Genomic DNA, 25,007 nt, shown 5'->3' with positions numbered 1-25,007 from the left:
AAAAGACCCTTTCCTACATACTTTATCAAATTAAGTCGTTCGATTCATTCGTATACGTGCCAATCATACTTCTCATCAAACGTTGCAATGCATTTAACAAAATTATACCCAATCTTAAAATGTGATAAAGAGGAATTTTCAACTTCGAAAGAAAAAAAAACTTCCATATGTGCTGTAGTGCGAAAAAAGACCACGTCAGCGCGGGCCGTACCAACGGATCACTCATTCTTCTACTGGGGACAGGTGTGCGAAGAGGTTCCAAGTGATGGTTCACTAGTAAGAGATCAAAGCACTTCCTTTCCATACCTCCTCGGGTGCTTAGGTGAAGGGTAGGAATATTCAACTGTTGTAGCAGCCACCTCTTTGGATCCTGACTCGTCAACAATAAATACGGAGAAAGTAATCAGAAATCTCGAGAAGCAAAAACATACAGCCTTAAATCTTCCTTGTTGTATTGACCAGTGAACTTACCCGCTTGCCGTCGGGGAGAAAAGACAGTGCGGCCCCCTTTCGAGAAAGCATTCATAACATATGAACTCAACCCAAACTCTTATTAAGAAATAGATATATTCAAAATAGATTAATAGTCTGACTCCCTTGTTCCTATCTTTTCTTTGGAACTCCGTAGAACGGCCGGCATCAAAGCTAGTGATTTCCGATCAAAGTTGTCCAGAAGAACTATATTGGCAGATCGCCAATAAGTACAAGAACTAAATTGGTTAAATTGAAAAATTTATGACCAAATTTGTATTTGTATACCGCAAAAATCATTACATTCTACAGATCGACTATAGCCGCATAAAGCGCTAGATCTGGGTACATGTGAAACTAGTGTTTTTTACCTCCCCAGTAAATTAAAATTAATTTTGTTATGTTATTTTTTCCGACTAAGCATAGGTGGAGAAGCAAAACTCTCAAGTAGCTTAACCCTCCTCCATCTCGCCGTTGAAGATACTCACATGCACGCCCATGCAACTCCAACGTGAAAGGTCATCATCTATAGTTTTGTACTGATAAAAATTTGTCAACATGCTGCGAGTTTGGCCATGAGCGAACGATATAGAACACGTTACGACCAAAGCAGATAGTCCTATACATCAGCCCATGATCAGAAACTTAGAGGCTTCCATTACAAGTGAAGGGTAATACATCTAATTGCTAATCCAAATCTATAAATGCAGCGGAAAAATTATAGAGCTACATACCCATAGCATAACTAGTGGATTATAACGGAACAACAATCTCAATCAACATGTATGTACATATACGCATGGATTGTACTAGATCAACATGCCCTAGAATCAACTTACGTTACTAATCCGAGAAGCATATCACGATTAACAAACATACCTCAGTTTCCACATATTAAGAGCCCCAAAACGCAGGTGGAAAACAATCCAAATTCGCCGATCGATCTTCTTTCTCTTTGTATTCAATAGAAAATAAATCTTCATTAATTGCAATTAATTATCACAATAAATGTAGATATTAATTTTGCCGCGCAATCTTTCCAAACAACAAGAATCTCACAAGCCAATTCTCTCTCAGAACATTCTCTTTGGCATGCAAATGGAACCTAATCCCACGTCTAATCTGATGTGCTGGACAGATTATCAGGCAAGTCGATCAATCCACCGACCGAATTCGTCGTCCGGTCCAAGTCGTAAGGACTATAAATCTGAGGTGCGAACCTAGGACTCTGTGTGCTCACAAACTTGTTTCGCTTGCTCTTCTTCTCCATCTCTCGCTCCGAACGTTGCCAGGGGAGCCATGGCGTCGTTGAGAAACCGATGTTGCGTCCTAGTGACTTTGATCTTCCTTTTGGGCGTTTGGGCTTGCCAAGCCGCGGGTCGGACCCTCCAGGGAGACGATCCCATGTACAAGATGCACGAGCAGTGGATGGCCCGTTACGGGCGTGTGTACAAGGACGTGGACGAGAGGCAAAGCCGTTTCGAGATATTCAAGGCGAACGTACGAGGCATCGAGTCGTTCAATCGGGCAAACAACAGGCCTTACAAGCTCGGCGTCAATCAGTTCGCCGACCTCACGAACGAAGAGTTCGGGGCGAGGAACCGATTCAAGTCGCACATGCGCTCCACCAAGGCCGCGTCTTTCAAGTACGCAAACGTCTCCGCGGCGCCTTCTAACGTGGATTGGAGAAAGAAAGGAGCCGTGACGCCGATCAAGAGCCAGGGCCATTGTGGTAAATGAAAGGAAGTTACTTCATCTCTGAGCCACTATGTCGTTAAAATCCCCTGTTGTTCTTACAGCAGCTCCGACAATAAGTTTCGTTCTAATCTGACTGTCAATCGAATGTAGGATGCTGCTGGGCCTTTTCAGCGGTGGCAGCTGTGGAAGGAATCAATGAAATAACCACAGGTAAGTTGGTTTCTCTCTCCGAGCAAGAGCTGGTCGACTGCGACGTCGGCAGCGACGCCCGAGGATGCGAAGGCGGCTGGATGGGCAGTGCGTTCGAGTTTGTCGAGAAGCACGGCCTCACAACCGAGACGAGCTATCCCTACGTGGCCACGGAAGGCGAATGCAATGTCAAATCGGAATCGAGCCGCACCGTGACCATAAAGGGCCATGAAGCCGTTCCCGTGAACAGCGAGGGGGCATTGCTGAAGGCAGTTGCCAACCAGCCAGTTTCCGTCGCCATCGACGCCAGAGGATTACAGCTCTACTCTGGCGGCATGTTCACCGGACCCTGCGGGACCAATTTGAACCACGGTGTTGCCGTGGTCGGATACGGGGCCACCAACGATGGCACCAAATATTGGCTGGTGAAGAACTCGTGGGGAGAGGAATGGGGAGAGGAAGGATACATAAGGATGCAGAGAGATGTCGGTGCCGAAGAAGGCCTCTGCGGCATCGCCATGGAGGCCTCCTATCCCACTGCATGAGTCTGAAGACAGTAAATTAGAGATGAACTCACGAGATGTAAAAGACCGCTTCTTGTAAATTTCACCTGGATGTGTGATTATAATAAAGTGACACTATGAAATTTCCTATTTGAAAATCTCTAATTGTTCGAGAAATTTGGAACCAAGTTAAACTAAGCACCTGAGCTTAGTATTCATACCAAATCGTAGTGTGTTTGTGCATAATTCTATTGTCTCCTGCCCCAAATACCAACTTTTTTTCGTGCTGGTTATGTTTTAGTAAGTGTTGGTAATTAGTAAAAAGAATTGTCTGGTAAGAAAAGAATTGATAGCTGACGTGGCGTTGACAATTTTTTTAACATTATTTCGAATTTTTTTATTTTCTTTTTCCTTTTCTTTCTTATTTCCTTTTTTTTTTTGTTTCCTAGAGAAAGAAGGAAGAAAAGGAAAGGAAAGGAAAGACAAATAAAATAAAACAAAATAAAAGGACAAAAAAGTAAAATTTCAAAAAATGTCAAAATGTTATTAAAATTGTACCGATTTATTAACTGTTTGAGACCACATCAATTCTCCGATGTGGGCCATTCTAACACAGCTCGGAGAGAAAGACCACATGTATATGAAGAGCATATAAATCCCATCGTCAAGTAGGATATTGCAACAATTTTTACCATCAACAAAAAGAAAAAAAATAACTCCTACGCATGCAATGCCAAGATTTGATCATGTACTTATCATAATACAAACATAACATAACTACATAAAGGGCTAAATCTCATAAAAGCATGGTCTTATTTTCCCAACAGTACAATAAAGAAAAGAATAATGGACATTTTAGTTCATTCGGATCGGACATTTTAGTGATGTATGTCTTAAACTCTTTCATACATATTTCATCATGATTAGGGTGTTCAATTTATTGATATACATGCTCATCATACTCTTCGCAATTTTTAGCTTGCAATTTGAACCCAAAAAAAAAAAAAAAAAAAGTGGCAAAACTACATCAAAAGTACCAAAATTTATGTACGGCGCTCAAATTGGTGCCAAAATATTTTTTTTATTACTTAAGTGCTAATTTTTTTAAAAAACGATTATTTGAGTGCCAACTCCGATGAGCTTTACGAAAATATTACATGACATATTTTAATAATCTAATCCTACGTGGCTTGTCGGAGGATCCTAGTCAATAATAAAAAAAAATCTAAAAGTTAAAAAATTAAAAAATAAACTAAAAATATAAAATAAAATAAAATGTTTAAAAAAATAAAGGGAAGGCGATCTCTCATCGCCGCCGCTCCACCATCACCGGAAATGGCCAATGACCATCGCCAATCGCAAGCGAGGGTCACGGCCCTCCCCATATCGAGCTAGGGTCATTGACCCTTGGCTAGACCCAACGATGGTAAAAAAAAAAAAAAAAAATTTTTTTTTTTTTATTTTTTTATTTTTTTTTATTTTTTTAATAATTTTTTTTAAATATTTTTTTTTAGTTGGGGGGTGTGGAGAGGGGGGGGGAAAGAGGGGGGGGGTGGAAGGTGGAAGGGGGGGGAAGGGGGGGTTAAAATTTTAAAGGAGGAGGGGGGGGGGGGGGGGAGAAAAAATTTTTTATTTTATTTTTTTAGTTTTTTTTTTTTACTTAGAAGTTAAATTTAAAAATTTTTTTTTTTTAATTTTTGTAATTAAAGAGAGGGCGTAATAAAATTTTTATTATTTTTTTTTTTTTTTTTTTTTTTATAAATAGTTATTTTATTTTTTCCCTATTATTCTTGCAAGCAATCTATTAGGCTAGTCTTTTATCCTTTCAAAAAGGAATCATCAAGCGTCAAGGACCAACGACTTCATCCCTGGGCGGCTTGAGCCAATACTAAACCTAAATGCACAAAGCATTGACATTGACCAGTTGTTGGGGAGGGTGACAACGGCAACAAGAGCTATCTACAATAAGGGTGAGTTTTATCCGGTTTCGTATAGGTTCCATCTAGAACCTAGAACCTGAAAATTACATGTTAGTATAAATTTCTCATTTTTCGGAACCTAAAACCTACCCTGTATATTTTGGAACTTGGAACCTACTCTTTTACAAGTTCTAGATCCGGTTCTAGGGTATCCAAGAACTTGCCAATACAACTCCCTTGAAAACATTCGTATAGAGTCAAATGGAACTGCGAGGAAGGATTTGTTTCATGGCCATGAGAACTGAATTAGAGAAGCTCATGCTTCACAAAAGAGAGCTAGAAGTAAGAATTTTGAATTGACAAACAAATTGTAATAATCCAGCAGGGCCACTATCTCAGGTTTCTCTTTATTGGAGAATTATTGACAAGATGGGCAAGATTAAGATTCATCTGTAGATGTGCTTGTAATGCCAAATAAACCGATAATCTTGGTAGGAAAAAAAATCATGTGCGTGTTATATAGTTGACTTAACAAAAAAGAATATTATTAAAGGAATCAGAATGATGAGCAAGATTAAGATTCATCTGTAAATGTGCTTGTAATGCCAAATAAACCGATAATCTTGGTAGGAAAAAAAATTCTTGTGTATGTTATATAGTTGACTTAACAGAAAAGAATATTAAAGGAATGGGAATGATGAGCATCCCAACCCCATCGCTCGATTCCTTTGCAAAAAGAAAGCACAGGACTTCTTCATGGATTACATCCTTAATTTTGAAAGCATATGTTTATTGGGTAGATTTTATACCCTGGTAGTCTTGTACAACCATGTGTTTTCACGTTTTGTAATTTTAGTTAAGTTTTATCCTTTTAGGGTTTTCGGGTTCCGGTTCGATTCCACTAGGAACCGGGAACCAAAACCAAAACCAAAACCTATGGTTCCTAGAAAAGTAGAACCGAGAACCGGATCCTAGTCCATTAGAACTTGGAATTGGACTAGGAACAGGTGGTCCGGTTCTACCCTTGAACCATGCTCACCCCTAATCTACAACCCTCTTTTCTTTTCTTTTCTTTTCTTTTTAGGCTTTTGGCTTATTTTCAAGTTTAATTGTCCACATGGACTTAATTTTTTAACAAAATTTGTCATGTCACTAAAATATTTTAATTAAAAATGCCACATAATTAGTTTGGTCAAAATTTCTTGTCGTTGGCACTTAAGTGATCGTTTTTCTCCAATTTGACACTTAAGTGAGCCGACGAAAATTTTAGCACTAAAATTAGCGATGTTCACAAACTTTGACACTTGTTGTGTCCTTTTGCCAAGAAAAATCATTACAATCTGAGGGTGCGTCTATTTCACGAAAAATGAATGACTTGAAAAATATTTTTCTAAAAATGATCACTTGTGACACCTACAAAAATGAATAAATCAAAAATATTTTCATCATCCACGAATATGTTAAGACATGAATTGTTGTCCATAATGAAAGCATTTTTTTCATGAACTAAATATTTCAAAAGATATAAGCAATCATTTTTGAGAAAACATAATTTTCAAATCATTTATTTTTTACAAAATGAACGGAGCCTCAACGCAATAGCAAGAGCTTCCAACTTTTGTGCGATAAAATTGACTATGTCCTATATTGTGGAAAATCTTATGGCTTTGCAAGTAAATTATTATTGTATAGCCGGCCCAAAGCGCTACATCTCACTCAGTGCCACATGTTCCAAGCATTAGAAAGTCATCTTTAGTTTATAGGGATCAAAACTAATCGTCTTCCCCAAAATTCATCGTTTGCTTCGGTTGATGAGAGAAATTATTGTAGCGACTCAACATGCCACGAATTGGCCAGAAAAAGACAACGAAAACATGCTACAAAATCGAAGCACGTAGTACCAATTCACCAGCCCTCGCACTGAAACACGAATCTCATAAGCTAAGTCTATCTCAAAACATTCTCTCCGGCACGTTGATGATTGAATACCGCTTGTCTTACTTAAGGCCGATTCATCTGATTCTTTTGATGTACCCGTCAGGACAGATTAGCAGGCAAGTCGATGAATCTACATCCGGATTCGTTGTACGATCCAAAAAATTTTAGGACTATAAATTTGAGGTGCAATCTTGGGATTCTTCTGTGTGCTCACGAACTAATTCACTTTACCTCTTCTTCCTCAATCCTACCATTGCTAGTGAAGTCATGGGATCGTTCAGGAACCAGTATTGCATCCTGGTGCCTTTGGTCTTCCTTTTGGGAGCTTTGGCTCATCGAGCCGCGGGTCGCGCCCTCCAGCGAGACGATCCCATGTACGAGTTGCACGAGCAGTGGGTGGCCCGTTACGGGCGCGTGTACAAGGACGCGGAAGAGAGGCAGACCCGTTTCGAGATATTTAAGGCGAATGTACTTGGCATCGAGTCGTTCAATCGGGCGAACGACAAGCCTTACAAGGTCGGTGTCAATGGGTTCGCCGACCTTACCAGCGAAGAGTTTAAGGCGAGGAACCAATTCAAGTCGCACATGTGCTCCACCGAGGCCGCTTCTTTCAAGTACGGAAACGTCACCGCGGTGCCTTCTAGCATGGACTGGAGAAAGAAAGGAGCCGTGACGCCGGTTAAGAACCAAGGCCAATGTGGTAAGTTGACGGAAATAAACTCATCATGTTGACCATTGTTTGCCTTCATTCGAAATATTCGACATTGTTTGAGCCAAGATGTTGTCAAAACCCCTAATGTTCTTATGGTAACTTTGCAAGGATGTGCTAATTGAATTGTCCTGTTTCCGTTGCAAAAATGTAGGATGTTGTTGGGCTTTTTCAGCCGTGGCGGCTGTGGAAGGAATTAATGGAATAACCACGGGGAAGTTGATTTCTCTCTCCGAGCAAGAGCTGGTCGACTGCGACGTCGGTGGCCAGGACCAGGGATGCGAAGGCGGCTGGATGGATAGCGCGTTCCAATTTGTCGAGAAGCACGGCCTCACAACCGAGGCGAACTATCCCTACAAGGGCACGGACGACAAATGCAATATCAAATCGGAATCGAACCGTGCCGTGATGATAAAGGGCTACGAGGACGTTCCTGCCAGCAGCGAGGGCGCATTGCTAAAGGCAGTCGCTAATCAGCCTGTTTCCGTGGCCATCGACGCCGGGGGATTCCAGTTCCAGTTCTACTCTAGCGGCGTGTTCACCGGCGCTTGTGGGACCGAATTGGACCATGGTGTTACCGCCGTCGGATACGGGACTAGTGATGATGGCACCAAATATTGGCTGGTAAAGAATTCGTGGGGCGGGGAATGGGGAGAGGAAGGATACATAAGGATGCAGAGAGATGTCAGTGCTAAGGAAGGCCTCTGCGGCATCGCCATGAAGGCCTCCTATCCTACCGCGTAGACTTGAATGATGGAATCAACATATCTGTGTGTACTGTAAAAAAATGGTGAAGGTTTCCAGTTCAAGACCTTGTTGTATACCTATGTTTGACATGTTGCAGAAGTATATGTATATGTACAAGCTGTGTGTCTTCAAGAAGTTATGTTTGAATTTCCGGCTTCGTAGACCTAAGCAAGGAAAATTTGCACAGTGCATCTACCCCGAAACATCATCGAGAAAGATCTGAAGCTAACATGTCGAAATAAGAATCGAAGACAAGTATGTGTGAATCCTTGAAATCTCTTGTCCGAAAAGGACTCTTGCTCTCAAAAGAAACAGAGCGGATTGTTTGTGTAATTGACATTGTGTCTTCAATAAACATGAAAGTTGCCGAATTTTCTGGCAAACGTTCACTTGCAGATCATTTGCACTCATTCTAGTGACAACTTCGGATAGCTAGCATGAGAACAGTGATACAATAGCAAGCTAACACGGCTCAGGTTTCCATACGCATAAAGAAGCTTAGGTTTGCTGAGATCACATCAATGTCAATACCCAGCACAGAACCAGACATCGGTCTGTCTTCTAGCAAAGAGAGTAGTGGCAAATGACATCCAAGAATGTTCCACTGAACTTAGCACACGATCAAGTTATTACTACAATTCGCTTAGCACAAAAATGGTTCATAATCTCTCATTAGCTCAACAGGCACAAACTTGCAGTAATTCAGACAGGGAAATACAATGCGATAACCGACATAGCCTCTACTTAGATGCACCATAATACATTATCACATGCAAACATGCGCTTTAGCTCTTATCCTCAAAGCTTCAATTGGTCGACTGTCGCAGCTCAGGTCGCACAAAGTCTGCATCTGCAGGCACGGAGATATCAACTGTAGGTCTCAACCGTGCGCAAACTTCAATTGCTCCATGCACCGGATCCGACAAGAAGTTGCTGATGAGGTCTCGGTTAATTGGGGTACCATTGTCCACAGCAACTAAAGCTTGTTGAGTCAGGATGTAATCAAATCGGGGAGCCCACTTCCTTGACCCAAGACGAGCCGTCGTCGAACAATTGTCGACCATAAAAGACACTCCACGAGCATGCATGAAGGGGTTCAAAGAATCAACAGATTCTATAACACTCTCATTGATGATCTCAGAGTAGGAGTGTCCTTTCTTCCTCAAGATTTCAATCTGAGCAAACATTACACCTCACAAGAGTAAGACACTACAATGAATAAAGGATCTCCTGTTTAATTACTATGCTTATGATTGTAAAACTGTACTAGTAAGACACACAAAAGAATCTAGATGTGCATATAGTAGTAAATTAAAGCAAGCCATAGCCACATTTCTATCCAAATAAGAAAATATAACGGCTTAAGGAGCCTTCTATCCCACCAAAAAAATTTGATAAGTGGAGAAGCCTAGAAACCTCGGAAACCGAAGAAACTAGCATCAAAAGTAGAGATGGCCAAAATGAACCGTGGGCCCGGAACCGGCCCGTTGACCGGGCCCACGGTTCCGACCCGGTTTTAAAAAAAAAAAAAGAGGGAGGCCCGGGGAAAAATAACCATTGGGCCTAGGAATCGGAACCGGCAGTTCCAAGGAACCGGCCACCTCTAATTAGAAGTATTCATCTTCCACCAGATTAAGATTACCAAGCCAACCAAATCGAGCTCCAAGATATAGAAAGAGATCCTCACCTGGGCCATCATCAATGCAACATAGACACCAGCTGTGAAAGGATATAATGGGCCAAGGTCACCAGCTGGTCTTGCTGCTCGGACATGCTCACCCACTTTCCACATGCGGGTCTGATCTATATTGCCCATCGGGAAAGCAGGTAGACCTTCCTTTTCCTGTAGAGGAATGGTAAGAAAATCTTAGTCTGGAAAATGGATGAGTATCCACTTTATACTTTTCTTCTTTCAAATTGAAAGTCGAAATTTATCTTAGTAAAACATACATAAAAGCGCCGTCCTGCAAGCACAACGCTGCGAATCTCACTACCACAGGCAACATCTTCATAGCACTCATACAAGATGTCCATGCAAGGATAGTACGATGCACTGTATGCCGTCTCAAATGCTTTTTTTCCTTCTTCAGACAGTGAATTGTAAACAGCCAACATGCCCTGTTGAGAAGTTGACCAGGAAAAAAAAATTAAACACACAGACCAATTAACTGGTCATATACATCTCCCTAACAATGGTATCAGTGGCATCCAAGTGTAAGGGACAATAGAAAGGAGAAGCTATCTATTTAATCACCAAAAAGCCACCTGCGTTGAAATGGTCCTCGATATGATGCCAGTTATGCACTCAACGGTATTTTCGTATGCCAGATCTTCGCTCATTCCATTTTCAGTGTACCTTCTGAACAGGGATTCCACAATTCCATGAACAGCACCAAGTAAAATGCCTAAGAGCACGGAAAGCACAAATCAAGCATCAATCACACACTTGCAACATAGAAATCCATTGAACTGATATCCGTAATTGTCAATAGATATCTTATCATCTTATTGAAGATTCATCCCAATTAAGTGAGAATGGAGCTGAACTCACCGCGCTCCCCAAAGATATCACTTTTGTACTCCTGCTCCAAAGTTGTGGCAAAAGTAAATGGAGAACCAAGTGCAACCGACCAACCAAGGGCAACGTTAGTGGCTCTTCCATCGACATCCTGTATTCAAGAGACATTCAGCACCTTTTAAGTCTCCCATTTTTTCTTAAGTGGGGGAAGAGATGGCGGCTATATTTTTTGTTTCAGCATGCTCACCTGGTGGACTCCAAAACTGGAATTGATTCCAGCACCATTTACCTCTTTGCCTTGGACATAGAGTCTCCTTACGGAGGGACCCATTCCCTTGGGGCAGACAGCAATCACGCTGATGTTCTTTGGGAAATCAAGCCCAATAGATTGCAAATGCCCCAAAAGGAACCCGTGGGACAGACCTAGGATGCTGTTTGGCTTCATGTGAGAAAATACTTTCTCGTAGTTATCCGCCTGCAGCATTACACAGAATTGAATATTCAAAAAACAGGGGAAAAGGACTCTAGGGACAGAGGTGGAGACCAAATGCAGAGTTACAACTTCTTTGGCTAGTTTCATCAGTGTTTTCAAATACACTTGTCCAGGAAAACAAATGTTACAGACCTGTGCAGCATCAGAAATCAGTAACAACACAAGATCACTTCCTGAAATAGTCTCCCATATATCACCAAGTGTCCCATTCTCCTCGGAAAATCCTGCAGCACGAGCTTCAGCAAAAGATCGGGAACCTTTTCTGAGTCCAATCTGTAAAATGATTTGGTGAGGTGAATTTTCCACTTAACATGAGAGTCCAAACAACCCCAAAGAACTGTGGAACAGCTAAGGGATTGATTGCAACCAACAACCTTTTTGAGTTATTTATATAACCTAAAGAGATATATTACCTTAACCACAATATCAGACTTCGCATCAGCCAGAGAATCCCTCAGATTTTGGGCTTGAGCAGGACCCTAGAAAAGGACCCTCGTTAACAGATAGTAAAAGCAAAAACAAGTATGCATAGAATGTGAAGATGTTACAACCAAATTCAACGAAAAGTTTGGAAGGAGAAAACCATTTTGTTCATGCTATTTACCATGCTTCTACTGGAAAGAGTATGGATTTCACAACCTCCTTAGAGACTCTAATGACTCCCAAGATTACATAGTCCCTTGGTTGTGTGTCTCTTTTCCAGTTATGCAATAACTCGGCTTAGCAACCACGTCACACTGATTATATTGTAGTATGTTGTAGCTCTTTCAAGATATAGCAGAACAGCCACTATCCAAATATCCGATGTATCGTCATTCTAGCAGTAAGCCGAGCCACCTTTTCAAGGTTATCTTTTCCAAGGAAAGAAGAAAATTCAGAAACCAAGGATTATAGAAGCCCCTCCCAGTCAATAGATCGGAGTATAAAACAAAGTTTCTCCTCCTTTCCTATACAAAAACTCCACAGAATAAAGTGCAACTTTGAAGACCTCTAAAAGCTGAAGGCCGCATATCATCCCAAAAGAAGTAGACAAGAGAAATTGCTGAAACCATGAAAGTACATCCAATGAAGCTGCTAGAATCGACCTAACAAAGTCGGAAACGAAAGGAAAGAGCTGAGAGATGGTACCTGAGAACCCCAACCAATAACACCAATCTGCTTAATTCCCTTGAACGCATCGGGCAGCAGCGGGAACAAGTCCCTCCCTCCTCTCACAATGTACTACAACAGGTGAATAATAGAACAATCAATCAATATTTCGACAAACTTCAAGTAAGCAACTTTCATCATTTCCATCATTCACCAGAAAAAAGCAAAACTGGTTTCCGAGAAATGCAAATGGTTCAGATATCATGAGAGAATCAACTTCGAACGAGATAACCATACATAGCCAGAGGTATTTAGAACACGGTCGAGGACTAAAAAGGGCACATGTTCAATTGATCTTACACTTATTCCTCTTCTAGACACTGTCCATCTCCCCTAAAACTTTACGCATAACACGCCCAAAGATCACCAAGAAGAAAGTCATATGACGACCATCTTATCTACGTAGATACGTAACAATCAGAACAACAACGATACCTCGTCGTGACCAGCAAGCGAGACCTTCTCCTTCTTGAACACCGAGGTCTCGAAATCCAACGAGATGAGCGGCTTAATAGCCGGCATGGACACCATGCGAGCTCCCAGGGCCGAGCCGCCGACTCCATTTCCGGAGACGCTAGCTATCAGAGCCTTGGACGAGCTCGAGGACGAGGAGAGGAACCCCAGGCTGAAGCCAGCAGGGGACTTGGCGGGGATCTTAAGGGATTTCGAGGAGGCTGTAGCGGACAGGGATGGTTGGAAGGAGGTCGCCGCCGTCATTGATGGAATGGAGAGCAAGAAGAGCAGGTGCAAAGTGGTTTGCAAGAATGGAGAGAGAGAGAAGACGAGGTGCTGATTTATCCAAGGGTTTTTATAGTCGAGGGATTTGGTGGACTCGCGGGTATGGACCGCAGAACAACCCGGCGATAGGATGCGGGTCGGATAATTGACCCGGTTCAGTATTGCCAATTCTCGTTTGCTTAAACTGGCTAGCATTTTTCGACCAAATAAAAAAAAAAAAACTGGCTAGCATCAATCAAAGGCACAAACAAACTTAAAGAGCAACCAAATTAAGCGGGATCAATTTAGTTTATTTTCATTCGAAGTATATCGTTGCGATTTAATTTGGATTACGTGTTTGGCATGCTTGAGGAGTGACCGAGTATAAAACATCTCAATGTGAGAAGTAAAATATAGAACCATTAAATTAAGGCAGATCAGTCCGATTCGTTTATGTATTTTACAGTTATGGATTACGCCTCTTACTTTCGTTAGCTCACTTTCTTTACCTCTTTGCCAAAGATGGGATCGGGAAGATCATTGAAGCAAATAGTAATGTGGAATTTATATGAACAACACTCACTAAGTTAATCCTTATAAGTATCTTTTTCCTTCGATAAAGAACAGTAATATAAAAACCCGACCTCAAAAAGTGAAGCATACTCAATTGAGCATTATCGAATGCTTGTAGCTTCTTATTAACGCACGTTTTATATAAACTTTTCAAGTTGGCGGAAGCATACTACCAAATTTAAATTCGATATTTTTATTCATTTCAGCGTCGTGATTAGATGGTGCGAGTGGTGGTAGGCCTACTTTTTGGGTTTGAAGCATCTTTGCCAGGTCTCCAAAAAGAGTTAAAACAAAAAACAAATCGATCTGAATTTTAAATGACTGACGAGGGTTAAATGTTTCGGTCTAGATGGATTAGGTACTTGTGCTATTGAGAAATGATAAAAAAAACCGACCCGAATGTCTTTTCCATTCCCACCCGGTTTGGAGCAGGCATTGCCGCGATGGCATTCAAGTCGGACCTTTCCTTCTAAAGTTCTGGGTGGGTACAGCAGCCGGATCCGAATGATAGTCGGACTTGAACTCAAGTCACGTGCTCAGAAAAAATAAATAAATTGAAAGATAAAAAATAGAGGAAAAAAATCTCACGGGTGTGCAATTGTTGTTTTTGTTTTGTTTTTTTTTAACTCTGAGTCTTTAAAAATCAAGAATCGGATCGTCAGTCAATCGGGTTGGTGAAGATACCGGGTTTTCTTGATCTTTGGGCGTCCGATTAAAAAGATAAGAATGCCTTCAGACTCGTAAGAAAAGTAACTTTTCGATCGATCACTTGAAAATCATTATATCTTAATTGATTACTTGGATGTTATGTCTTTAAGGAAAATAAATTATGGCAATCGATTGTTCAATAAAAGCCATGTTTGTTTCGAAAAAAATGAATGATTTGAAAAATATTTCATAAAATTGATCAATCTCGAAAATATTGAGACATTAGTTGTTGTCGGTACGAAAACATTTTTCATTGACTAACATTTCAAGCGACACAAATGACCGGCTTTAGAATAGTACCTTTCAAATCCTTCATTTTTTTACAAAACAAACCGAAGCCTAAAAAGTCATTACACCAACAAGCGCGATACAAAAGTTACAACGCTCGAGACGATCACTTTCCGCACCCACTCTCTAGTACGAGATAACACCTTTCCCATTAAGGCGATGGCCTAACAACATTTTAAGTTATTCAACCACTTCACTTTCTCTCTGGTTCATCGTCTTCCTCGCAAAAACTGACTCGAGCATCGAAAGTTCCTCCTAAGCGAAAACCCTAGAGGGCCTCCTCGCTCTCATTGGTAAAGCCACTCGCGGCTCACTAGATTTCTTAGGTTTTTGTTGTTCACGTAGATGTAGATATGAAATTGGCGCTAGGCTGGATCATTTGCCCTAGCCTATAGTGCACGTGCAATAAAAACATCAGACATGTACGGAGTAAATGAAAATTTTTTGGGAGCAGATCAAAGTATAAATTATGTAACTAAATAATAGATTTTTCGAGTGGATCAAAGTATTATGTTGCACATGCATTCACCAATCAATAACGATACAATTACCTAATTACTTGTTGGGATATATTTTTTCATTTGATTAGTGTTATTCTGTCGACGATAAAGGTGACGTGTCGGTTAGGTATGCGATGTGTCCGTGACAAGACATTGCTTCGTTGGATGCGTGTGGAGAAACACTTTTCCAAATTAGCACAAATCCATATTAGACAAATTAAGGAAATGTGAATAAACTAACTAATTAGATAGATATTGCAATGACACCCCCACCACACAACAACATATCCCCGGGGGGGGGGGGAAAAAGAAGAAGAAGAAGATAGATATTGCAATTGACCTTACGAATTGTGTGATCAATATTTTGAAATTGGAAAGGATTTTGATGAATAATCTTTCAATAAAGTTCTAAGGGTATTTAGTAATAAGATTCAAGAAAAAAAAATTAAATAAAGATATGAAGTATACCTTGTTTTAAATAAGGGTTTGAAGTAGTCATGGCTATTTCGAATAAGGGCCCAACCTTGCTCGTCAGGAAAATATTCCGGCCAATCAATGACATTTTCTTCAACATACAATTTTAACTTAGATTTTAATTAAATTAGATTAAATTAAAAAAGATAATTCTTTTAAAAAGATAAAAAAAAAAAAAGAAGATGCGGGACGAGAGGACTACCTAGCGGAATTGCCCGCGCCTCAACCATTCCCCAAACTTGGGGCAAGGGCCGGCAAGCCCTTGCCAAGGCATTGACAACCCCGTCGGCCACAAGTGGAGGGGTTGAGGTTTTTTTTTTGCCTTTTAGAAAAAAAAAGGTAATAATAATAATAATAATGTAAAGAACAAAAATGCCCTTATCATACCTCTTTTTGAGATTAATATGGGTACTTTAGATCATTATTTGAAAAAATATGCACTTTAAGTTTTTGTTTGAGAAAACGACATCACTTAAAGCGCTTAATTTACAATGTAAAGGATAATAATTAAAAAGAAAGGAAAAGAATATGCTCAAAGAGCACGTTGTTATTAAATACGGGGACCTCTTACTTTTTTCTAATAGCTCAATTAATTAAAACGGGGACCATGTCCATGCAAGTATCGAAACTATCAATCTATTTATTTTCCGAAAAATGAATTATATAAAAAAATATATATTTTATAAATAATCGCTTAAATAAAGCCATACGTTTAAGGTGAATGGGCTCTTGGGGAGATTTAAAGTCGCAGCCGGTGTACAATTAATTTAATCAAGTTTTGTGGGTTTTTTTTTTTTTTTTTTTGTGGACGATAAATCAAGCTTTGTTTAAAGCTCACTTTGTTGCTAATGGCAGACTGATTTCATTAATGTCGATCTTGGTGCACGAGCTAACGCTTTTGCTCTTTGCTATCATCGATGAGGACAAAATAAGCTTCGGAGAAAGTGGGCGCACAAGAGACGTGGGTGACTTGGGGCGAGGAAAACACTCAATTTTCCTCTTTTTGATAAGGCAAAACTCGGGATTATAGACCCCACATTTTCTAATTAAGCAAGAATTCATGTCGTATCGCACTGGATCGGATTTCACTAGACTTTCTTGGTGCGAACGGTCGCTTTCGATCCCAAATTTTCTTACCTTAGAAAGAAATAAGGTAAGGGCCAGATCGAAAAGAAATGAGGGTGCTAATTACGTACACAGGATTAGAAAGGGAGAGAGGGAGGTCTCCTTACAAAATTTTATACTTTTGAGGACGTGATCTCCTGTAATCCCATGATTCATTTATTTGTGTAATCAGGTCATCATATTTTCAATTTACGCGATCTAGTCCTTTGACTTGGCACATTTCTGCAACCAAGCCATGTTGAAATTAAATCAATCGCCACATTTCCCCGTGGCTCTCCTCCGTTATACCGTTCGGTTTTCTCTTCAAGCCAAGTGCCTCCGTCAGAGTAGCCATTTCGAACCTTGTATAGTCGGCACATTCGGTCATGGTTCTACAACTGGTCGAGATACTCTAGGGCTACAATGTCGAAGAGCCAACACCTCTCGATCATTGTTGGCGAGATGGTTGTATCCAAAGCTATTATGTGCCAAGCTGCCTATTTCCACGACTAACATGCTCTGACACCCTTGTGGCGCGTTAAAACGAGGATGATGCTGATGGCGATTTGCGACACGAGCAGAACTTGCATACAAGCACGACAGGTTAAAGCATACAGGAAAGGAACTCTCGATATTATTCTTCAAACGCAATGTCGAAAAGCTTGTCTTTAGAATGCCAATAAAATCAAGGGATATGAAAACTTTAAATTCCTAACAAATTCTAAAGAAGCTGTAATTCGAATTAGGAAACATTCGACCGAAAGATTAGGAAAACGAGAATTTTGGAGCAACATAGAAATGTCCCAACCCGAGGTTGAAAAATTGGAGATTATCTGAACGGCGCAGGGGAAAATTTTGTCATGCAGGGGAGAAAAGGGCAAAGATCACCGGACAAAGTTCAAACGCAATGCAGGATGGAGAAACGGACGAGTGGGAAATGTGAAAATAATAGCAAGAAAAAACGACGGGGAGGCAAAAAGCAAACGAAAGAAAAGGAAGAGGACAAGAGTGAGGTCTGGTCTGGTTTGGTTCCATTCGGAATCGAGCGTCTTGCGGCGATCGAGTGGAGTGGGACCACATTCTCTGTAATTGCAGCGCTGAAGCGAGGGAAGGACTCTCTGCACACGCAGGTCGTCTCAATCCTTGGCATGGCCTGATTAACAGCAGTCCAGACCTCAAACCCAGAAGACTTCGCGCAACAATGTCGCGTCTCTTCCTGGTTGAACAACCCATTTTCCTTTTCTGCTCTCTGCCCAGAATCGTTTGGAGTGAGTCAAGCTAGAAAGTCTCGATTTTTACGTTTTTCGTCTTGATCCCTCGTCAAAAATTTTCAAAGTCATTGCCGCTGCACAGTGGTGCCGAGTCTCCTCTCTGCGAGATCTTTTCTCTAGCGGATTCAAGCTCCAGAATGAACGAATCGGATTTCGAGGTTCTGAGCGACGATTCTCGGGTTAAACCTGAGTTTAGAACACTGCAGACGGACAAGTCCTCGCTGTCTTCGTCGTTGGTGCTGGACAGTGAGAGAGGAGAGCTCGTGGAGGCCTGCGTGAGCGCCAAGAGGAAAATGGCGCCTGCGGAGAGGAATGTTGATGCCTTGAGGAAGCACAGCGAGGCTGAGAGACGGCGGCGAGCGAGGATCAATGCGCATCTCGACACGCTTCGTGGGCTAGTTCCCGAGGCAAAGAAGGTAGAGATTGCTGCAGTTTCTGTGGTCGTTAATTTGAGGCCTTACCGGTTTTAGCTTGTCCTATGATTTTGACTGTTTGAATTCATAAGGGCGAGTTAGGAAATTGCCAAAAGAGAAGGCATGATTTCTGAGAAATATGTTGGTGCTTATAAGATTATTGCTACCTTCTGAAGTAGATCTAACGAATTTTTTTAAGGGGGTTTATGTGACTTGTGATGTTATGTTTCTTATTTAGTGTGATGAGTCCGACCACTAACGAGGGTCATTTAGAAAAGATATTGTCAATTGAGTGTTTAAGATATTTGGTTATGGGAAGCAGGCCAAAAGGAGTGCTTTCAGCTCATGTTAAGCGGAACTGATACATTGATTGTTAAGAAATGGTTTGGGCAGTCAACTTGGACATACTGACATTCTCCTTGATTTCTCCCGAATAAGGACAGACTACCTCATTTAGATTCCGTAGTCGTTAGTTTTGTGGAAAGCCATAGTGTTATCCATAAAGTACTAGCGAAAGAAGTATTACGGAAGGATCCTAAATGCCTGCGCAAAAATAGAATGAGTCATGCCCTTCAAGGTTCTATTCTGCTAAGATCCATTATTAATAGATATTTGCTCTACTGGCTGTTGAGAAAACCAGGTTTTTTCTGTTTCGGAACTCGAATGCATGGCGAATCTCAGGTTTTTTTTTTGCAATTATTTGTATTGCCAATGTTGCTGTAACTAATGATTTACGGGAATGTTAGCTAAATTGCAAGTTTGGATGTTGCAGTTGGACAAAGCAGCGTTGCTTGCCGAGGTCATCAACCACTTAAGAAAGCTGAAAGGAAATGCTGAAGAAGCCATGCAGCAGTATGTGATACCAACAGATGCTGATGAAATAAGGGTGGAGCAAGGACAGGGTGAAGTAGTGGATTTAGAATTTGAGACGATCAAGGCATCACTTTGCTGCGCCTATAGGCCCGGCCTTCTGTCCAATCTAAGACAAGCGCTTGTCGACCTCGGGTTGATCGTGTTGAGTGCAGAGGTTGCCACCCTTGAAGGAAGGATGAAAAGTATTATGGTACTGACCAGATGCCACGAAGGAGATAAGACAATGCGTCAGTTTCTTTCAAGCTCTCTTCCCTTAGCCCTCTGCTCAATAGTTGATCAGTTCTCTACTTCAGAGGAGTCTCAGAGGCCTCTGGTGTCAAAAAAGAGGCGAAGGGCTTAATTACTAAGTTGTGAAAGATCTGGAAGAAGCTAAAGAAATTTAACTTCAAGAGAGTCGACTTCTTTTGTACATGGAGCATCCTTCGTTAAAATGGCTTCATAAGTACATATGAAGTTCCATATGTTCTTTCATTCCTTTTTTCTCGAGGTGAGCTTATAGAGATGTTTTCTGCCTGAAGCTATGACTGACTGGATCATCATCGGTACTGTGAAATATTTCAGAGGAAATTATAGTTGAGTGTCTGGTTTGTCATAGGGGAACTTCTCCGGAATGGGTAACGTAAGACTGGCTAATACACACTCATCATTCCCGGTAGTTCTGTACTCTAATGCAAGTCAATTGGAAAAGCGTGGCTTAACTTCTCGACGACTTTGAAGAACTGCGCTCTAGGACTTCTGTTCCAGAAAAAAAGATATCAGGAAAAGTGCTAACTGGGATACACATAATTTAACTGCATGAACTGGATTGCTTGATTGGCCGATTAATACAGTATCCGCACTGGGACATAAGACATGAGGCAGATCGCTATGGGAAAAACTGAGACTCATAAGAAACGAAGCAGATCACTATGGGAAAAACTGAGGAGCCAAGTCGGCATCGAGACTGTACAGCAGATTTTGAAAAGAATTGCAGCCTGCTAGACAATCTCCCTCAGACTGAATGCCTCACTGAGTCCCTTAGCCAACTTTGACATGATAATCAACAAATGAGAGAGTTCCTGGCATCCTGCAAATGAAGATATGAGATGCCTTGACATGTTTTTCCAATGTGAACTTTGTTGGTGCTAGAGTCAAGTTGTAATGCTCCTGTTATTCTTGCTCCAAATGGCTGATCTGTTTAAGAGTGGCTTTTATCAGTTTGGGTGCACTATGTTTTCTGTCTGGCTTTATTGTTCTAAAAAATTTCGGGCAGTTCTGTTTTAACTTTAACAGGCGTCGATGAACAGGGTTTTCGTCCGTTCGTCAGTGGCGAATCGAGCATGATTTACTCGTCAAACATCGAATTCTTTGACGAATTAAAAGCATATCCTGCTGTGAACAAGGAACAGAAAACTTTGAACTGCAGGGTCAACCAGAATAAGGATGGTTCGGGTTTTAAAGAAGTGCGATTAACCCAATAAAAAAAAAAGTTGAAATCTCATTCTCTTCGGACATGAAAGTCGAAATCCCATTCTTCTTGGGGTGTACTTTCGCCAAAGCAGAAAGATACCACCACATTTGGTAAATCATCAAGAATCCCCTCCCGTCCACGTGTCAACACGCTATTGCTCCTCTAGATTTCGCGCGCAGACAAGGCATCAGACAGTAGACACCATCCTGCCTCGGTCCTCCTCCTTCTCTCTGCATCATCATCATCATCATCATCTCTCTCTCTCTCTCTCTCTCTCAGTATTTCAATGGCGTTGTATGCGAACACCCAGAAGCTCTATCTCGGCTCGCCAGCAAGTGGGCACAATGCAAGGACCAAGAGAAACAACAAGAGAGCGGGAATTCCGGCAATCAGAGGGGCGGCGTCGTCGTCCGCCACGGAAGTCGCGTACGAGAAGGGACAGCTGGAGAGGCCGAAATGGGCAGGAGAGACACCGCTCTCCCGCCTAGTCGGAGCCGTCATCTCGTTCAAGCCTATCTACTCTCTTCTCAAGCTCGGCGCTCGGCAAGTCCTCATCAGGTGGTCTTTCTTCTTATGCCATGCGTCCGATCTTATTGCTCAATGAGACCCGACTCAGCGTCTATTGCATTACCAATTACGCTGAAAATTTGTTCGCGTAGTTTCGTATATTAGATGGATTGAGAGTAACGTGGCATGATTTTTCCAGTATTTAAATGGATTGGCGGTGGTGCATGTAATCTACAGAGTGCGCTAGGGCAAGTGAATGAGTTTGGTTTTTGTTGGAGTTGAATGTAGAAATGGTTTGAAGTCCAGCTTAATTTGTATGGAAGGTTCACCTGCAACTGGTAGGAATGATGTTAGCTTGCTAGGAGCTGGGAAAAAAAGAGGATGAAAATCTGTAAAAAGAATTCTTTTTCAGTGGAAAAAAGGTGGATTGGGATGAGTATTGGTTGATTGCTGCAGTTTGAAATGTTGTTTCAAGGCCAGGGGTTACTGCAAATGGGTAATGACCTGGTTTTCTTCTGGAGTCGGGATTTTGAGATTTCAGAATTGTGGCTCTGAAAAAACGGGGAGATGCTAATCTGGTTCTTTGACATGCCAAATGTGCAGCACAGCTGAGAAGAATGACATCCCGTGGCGAGAGATGACGAGACAGATTCTGGAATCAGATGTTTATAAGGAGCTAGAAAGCATTCAAAACCCCTCACTTGTGTTCCCAGATTGTAATCTCTCCATTCCTTCTACTCATTATTCTGATTTGCCTTCTCCATATGCTTTTCCTAGATACTGACTCACCCTTATGCACATGTATGCACTCTCTTGTTAAGCATATTGCACCAAAAACGGGGACAAAGCCGTGGGTGGGCAAAGCTTTCACTGCAGTTTAATTGACTAATGAATGACAGAATGATTGTTCTAACAGATTATCTGAGTCCTTTCCATGCTTATGATGAGGGTAACCTTTCATGGACGGTGAGTATTTTGGTCTTTAAAACGTCTATCTTCTTTAGCAATTTGAGAACACAATTAACTGCCTCTTTCAGATAATCTTCTGCTCTGGTGAAAGTGCTTTGCCATTTATTCCGGAAAGAAGAAGTTGCTACTTTGTATAAATGGTCTTTTGCATGTTTTCTAGTATGAAATTCTCAAAACATGATGAGGATATAACATATCCTAGTAAAGCAACTAATACAAATCAAAGCAGTCGTAAATTGTTGCTGCATACAATGCTTGCAGGCTGCAGCAGAAGCAGAGCCTGCCACAAAGTCGATGTCTATACGAGCAGTACCTGAGGCAAGATCAGCAGATGAGGCAACTCAAGTGGTGCGTGGAAATTGGCTCAAGGCAATTGAAAAGCACCATAGACAGCACTCTGGTGGTTCCACGGTTCGAGACATTCTGGATATCGGATGCTCAGTAGGTATTAGCACTGGTTATCTCGCCGACACATTCCCTTCTGCAAAAGTCATTGTACGTGTGTAAGCATGTACTCCAATCAGATTAATCTCTTTCCCTGCGTATGGCATAAGATAAGCATAACAATTAATCTCTGTCTAAATGCATTTGCTTTGTAGGGGCTAGATCTGTCGCCATATTTTCTCTCTGTGGCTCAGTTTAATGAGAGAAAGAGGTCCCAAAGAACAATACCAATACGGTGGATACATGCTAATGGGGAAGATACAGGCTTGCCATCCAAATCATTTGACCTTGTTTCAATTTCTTTAATGGTATGGTTCTCATCCAGTTGGCAAATAGATCTCATAGCTTTTTGAACTTTCAGTTATTGGCACATTGATTTGATTCTATTTTAGCCCATTTAGAAACTAACAAAACTTGAAGGACCGATAGGTGCTGTCACGGTACCCCGCATGTTTCACAATGTAATAATGGATACTTCGACATTTCAATTCTCAAGGAATTATATAATGACCGAGTGTGATTGTCATCATTGCTCAATGAAAGCATCCAGTCCGATTGTTTTTGTCATGGGACAGGGCTGCAACTTGTAAGAGATGTTCGATGTATATTTTATGTTTGATACATTTTTTCCTTTTTGTTTTCTGATTCTTTATGTGCAACATTTATTAGCATCTGCCACCATGCTTCTAACTAAAGAATTACGTACAGTTTCATGAATGTCCTACTAGAGCAATAACCAATGTAATAAAGGAATCGTCTCGGCTACTTCGACCTGGCGGCACCATTGCCATAATGGATCAAGCGGTGCGTAATTATCTCGTGTCACATGCTAAAGTTTGTTATTGTTGACTCCTTTCTCCATAATGGAAATACTGATACGATATCCTTTACTCATCGTTGCAGCCATCCTCTAAGGTTCTTCAGGTATGGTTCAAATTCCTGTATATTGTTTGGTTTCTTCCAATGGAAATTTTGCAACTGCAAGTATCAGCACTACCTGCTTTCCTTGTTGATGGCATGTTTTGTCATCTACACAAGTTTTTCCACGGTTTATTCTAAATTACTAATAATTGGGGATAGAAAAGAAAGACATCAATTCCTCAGAAAAAAATAGTAGAGGCAAGTGAAGATTCTAGGTTTCACTAGCAGGGGCCTTGGGTACGAACGAGTATCTGATTGCTAATAATAAGGAGGATATTAACTTATATGTCATAGCGTTCATCTCCATATTAGTGGGCTTTAGTTCTTACATGAGAGACTTAATGTTCTAATTAGTCGACATTTGACTGGTCAGGACATTTTCAACTGCTGCAGCTCACATATTTTATACCTCACCAGTCCTAGTGTTACACGGCTTTCTTGCTCGATTGTCATAATCCGTTCTTTGTGATACCTGGAGTCTCCAATGCAAAATAGACATTGAAAAAAAAAGTAAGAAAAATGGAAAATGATTGCATGAAGTCTAGTAAGAAAAATGGAAAATGGTTGCATGAAATCTAGTTCTAGCTTAGTTGAAAATGGTGTCCTACAATATTAGAACAAAGCATAGTTCATTAAACCTTGGAGAGAATCAGCCTTGTAAACAGAAATTGGGAACTAAGCAGCTTCCGAAAGGAGTTACTCGTCATCAGCGACATGTTCATTGGCTGAAACATCTTTTTCTTTGGCCATTTAACATCAGCAACTTAATGCCTCACCTTTCCTATGTGCTGCAGAATTTGTCGCCTGTGCTGTTTACACTATTGAAGAGTACCGAACCCTTCCTAGACGAGTACTATCTGACTGATTTGGAAGGAACACTGAGGGAAGTGGGGTTCGTGAACGTAGCAGATGCCCTAACAGATTCGCGACACAGAACTGTGACGGCAACCGTGCCTTGTTAGATATGTTGTGGTTGCGAGGATGTCTTTTTGCTTCCTGAGCCACAGTGAGCGGTGAAAACTAAGATGCATCATTTTTTTAAACCTTCATATTAAAGCTGTATGAGGGAAAACGGGATAGTTTTGTAAATGATTGTTGGTCATATTGTCCGCCTCATTATCCAAAGTCGCATCTTGAGCGGCTGTAGCTTCTGAAAAGATTTCTCGGCTTTCTTATTTCGTGAAGTCCTTGGATTGCGAGAGTCGAGCTATCAAACATGTAAAAGCCGTTTCTCTTGGACCAAGCCACATTGTTTGTACTTCCTCCACAGTGCTAAAGTGATTTGCTCATACAATGCGTCTTCAAGGTACTCTGTTAAAAGACGTTTTCTCCTTGCTATGGATACTTCTTCTGATACAAACCAATGGTGAAAAACATTTTCTTGTAATTTGTATTTCGCAGAAGATGTCATTTTACCTATATACATGAACAGATCTCATTGGATAGTGGATACCACCTTCA

General features: G+C 41.1%; 6 protein-coding genes and 1 long non-coding RNA gene across 9 annotated transcripts in view; 4 read left to right on the top strand and 3 right to left on the bottom strand.

Moving 5' to 3' along the window:
* The window catches only part of LOC115746805, a 959,385-nt gene that overhangs the window by 603,112 nt on the left and 331,266 nt on the right, over positions 1 to 25,007 (bottom strand). The gene's annotated exons all lie outside the window — the stretch shown is intronic.
* Positions 1,771 to 2,903, top strand: LOC115731742 (ervatamin-B-like). The gene is made up of 2 exons (XM_030662414.2): positions 1,771 to 2,203; positions 2,320 to 2,903. The coding sequence occupies exons 1-2, from the start codon at positions 1,771 to 1,773 to the stop codon at positions 2,901 to 2,903; spliced, it is 1,017 nt and encodes a 338-aa protein (XP_030518274.2).
* Positions 6,663 to 7,990, bottom strand: LOC125315902. The gene is made up of 2 exons (XR_007199181.1): positions 7,510 to 7,990; positions 6,663 to 7,015 (listed from the first exon to the last, which is right to left on the bottom strand). It is a non-coding gene; the product is annotated as an uncharacterized LOC125315902 (long non-coding RNA).
* On the top strand, positions 6,977 to 8,320 carry LOC115746819 (senescence-specific cysteine protease SAG39). The gene is made up of 2 exons (XM_048282113.1): positions 6,977 to 7,418; positions 7,582 to 8,320. Exons 1-2 carry the CDS (start codon positions 6,986 to 6,988, stop codon positions 8,169 to 8,171), a joined length of 1,023 nt encoding a protein of 340 aa, XP_048138070.1. The 5' UTR covers positions 6,977 to 6,985; the 3' UTR covers positions 8,172 to 8,320.
* On the bottom strand, positions 8,734 to 13,122 carry LOC115746775 (ketol-acid reductoisomerase, chloroplastic). 2 transcript variants are annotated; one of them, XR_007199168.1, is made up of 11 exons: positions 12,770 to 13,122; positions 12,314 to 12,406; positions 11,599 to 11,664; positions 11,318 to 11,458; positions 10,940 to 11,167; positions 10,726 to 10,843; positions 10,440 to 10,579; positions 10,125 to 10,292; positions 9,785 to 10,017; positions 9,500 to 9,616; positions 9,307 to 9,468 (listed from the first exon to the last, which is right to left on the bottom strand). XR_007199168.1 is itself a non-coding variant. In XM_030682683.2 (10 exons), exons 1-10 carry the CDS (start codon positions 13,049 to 13,051, stop codon positions 8,981 to 8,983), a joined length of 1,761 nt encoding a protein of 586 aa, XP_030538543.2. In that variant the 5' UTR covers positions 13,052 to 13,121; the 3' UTR covers positions 8,734 to 8,980. The 2 variants fall into 2 exon arrangements, 1 of the variants encoding a protein (XP_030538543.2); XM_030682683.2 differs by lacking the exon at positions 9,500 to 9,616 and having other exon boundaries at positions 8,734 to 9,349; positions 9,862 to 10,017; positions 12,770 to 13,121.
* Positions 17,633 to 20,524, top strand: LOC115746778 (transcription factor bHLH30-like). The gene is made up of 2 exons (XM_030682691.2): positions 17,633 to 18,385; positions 19,155 to 20,524. The coding sequence occupies exons 1-2, from the start codon at positions 18,107 to 18,109 to the stop codon at positions 19,593 to 19,595; spliced, it is 720 nt and encodes a 239-aa protein (XP_030538551.2). The 5' UTR covers positions 17,633 to 18,106; the 3' UTR covers positions 19,596 to 20,524.
* LOC115746777 lies at positions 20,820 to 24,590 on the top strand. Of its 2 annotated transcripts, none has more exons than XM_048282102.1 (8): positions 20,820 to 21,263; positions 21,816 to 21,928; positions 22,129 to 22,178; positions 22,443 to 22,676; positions 22,781 to 22,933; positions 23,334 to 23,429; positions 23,529 to 23,609; positions 24,341 to 24,590. In XM_048282102.1, the coding sequence occupies exons 1-8, from the start codon at positions 20,992 to 20,994 to the stop codon at positions 24,506 to 24,508; spliced, it is 1,167 nt and encodes a 388-aa protein (XP_048138059.1). In that variant the 5' UTR covers positions 20,820 to 20,991; the 3' UTR covers positions 24,509 to 24,590. The 2 variants fall into 2 exon arrangements, with proteins under 2 accessions (XP_048138059.1, XP_030538550.2); XM_030682690.2 differs by having other exon boundaries at positions 20,914 to 21,263; positions 23,529 to 23,549.

The sequence above is a fragment of the Rhodamnia argentea genome, chromosome 7, assembly GCF_020921035.1.
Source record: "Rhodamnia argentea isolate NSW1041297 chromosome 7, ASM2092103v1, whole genome shotgun sequence".
Classification (NCBI taxonomy): Eukaryota; Viridiplantae; Streptophyta; class Magnoliopsida; order Myrtales; family Myrtaceae; genus Rhodamnia; species Rhodamnia argentea.
This window is presented reverse-complemented; position numbering and strand designations above follow the sequence as displayed.

Bases quoted from the DNA above. Each gene is read 5' to 3' on its own strand.
- LOC115731742 (XM_030662414.2), top strand. From the start codon at position 1,771: ATGGCGTCGTTGAGAAACCGATGTTGCGTCCTAGTGACTTTGATCTTC. The intron at 2,204-2,319 runs GTAAATGAAAGG...AATCGAATGTAG, and splicing joins CAAGAGCCAGGGCCATTGTG to GATGCTGCTGGGCCTTTTCA.
- LOC115746819 (XM_048282113.1), top strand. From the start codon at position 6,986: ATGGGATCGTTCAGGAACCAGTATTGCATCCTGGTGCCTTTGGTCTTC. The intron at 7,419-7,581 runs GTAAGTTGACGG...GCAAAAATGTAG, and splicing joins TAAGAACCAAGGCCAATGTG to GATGTTGTTGGGCTTTTTCA.
- LOC115746775 (XM_030682683.2), bottom strand. From the start codon at position 13,051: ATGACGGCGGCGACCTCCTTCCAACCATCCCTGTCCGCTACAGCCTCC. The intron at 11,665-12,313 runs GTACCATCTCTC...GTCCTTTTCTAG, and splicing joins TTATTGGTTGGGGTTCTCAG to GGTCCTGCTCAAGCCCAAAA. The intron at 11,168-11,317 runs GTCTGTAACATT...GTAATGCTGCAG, and splicing joins TGATTTCTGATGCTGCACAG to GCGGATAACTACGAGAAAGT.
- LOC115746778 (XM_030682691.2), top strand. From the start codon at position 18,107: ATGAACGAATCGGATTTCGAGGTTCTGAGCGACGATTCTCGGGTTAAA. The intron at 18,386-19,154 runs GTAGAGATTGCT...TGGATGTTGCAG, and splicing joins TAGTTCCCGAGGCAAAGAAG to TTGGACAAAGCAGCGTTGCT.
- LOC115746777 (XM_048282102.1), top strand. From the start codon at position 20,992: ATGGCGTTGTATGCGAACACCCAGAAGCTCTATCTCGGCTCGCCAGCA. The intron at 22,677-22,780 runs GTACGTGTGTAA...TTTGCTTTGTAG, and splicing joins TCCCTTCTGCAAAAGTCATT to GGGCTAGATCTGTCGCCATA. The intron at 23,430-23,528 runs GTGCGTAATTAT...TCATCGTTGCAG, and splicing joins TTGCCATAATGGATCAAGCG to CCATCCTCTAAGGTTCTTCA.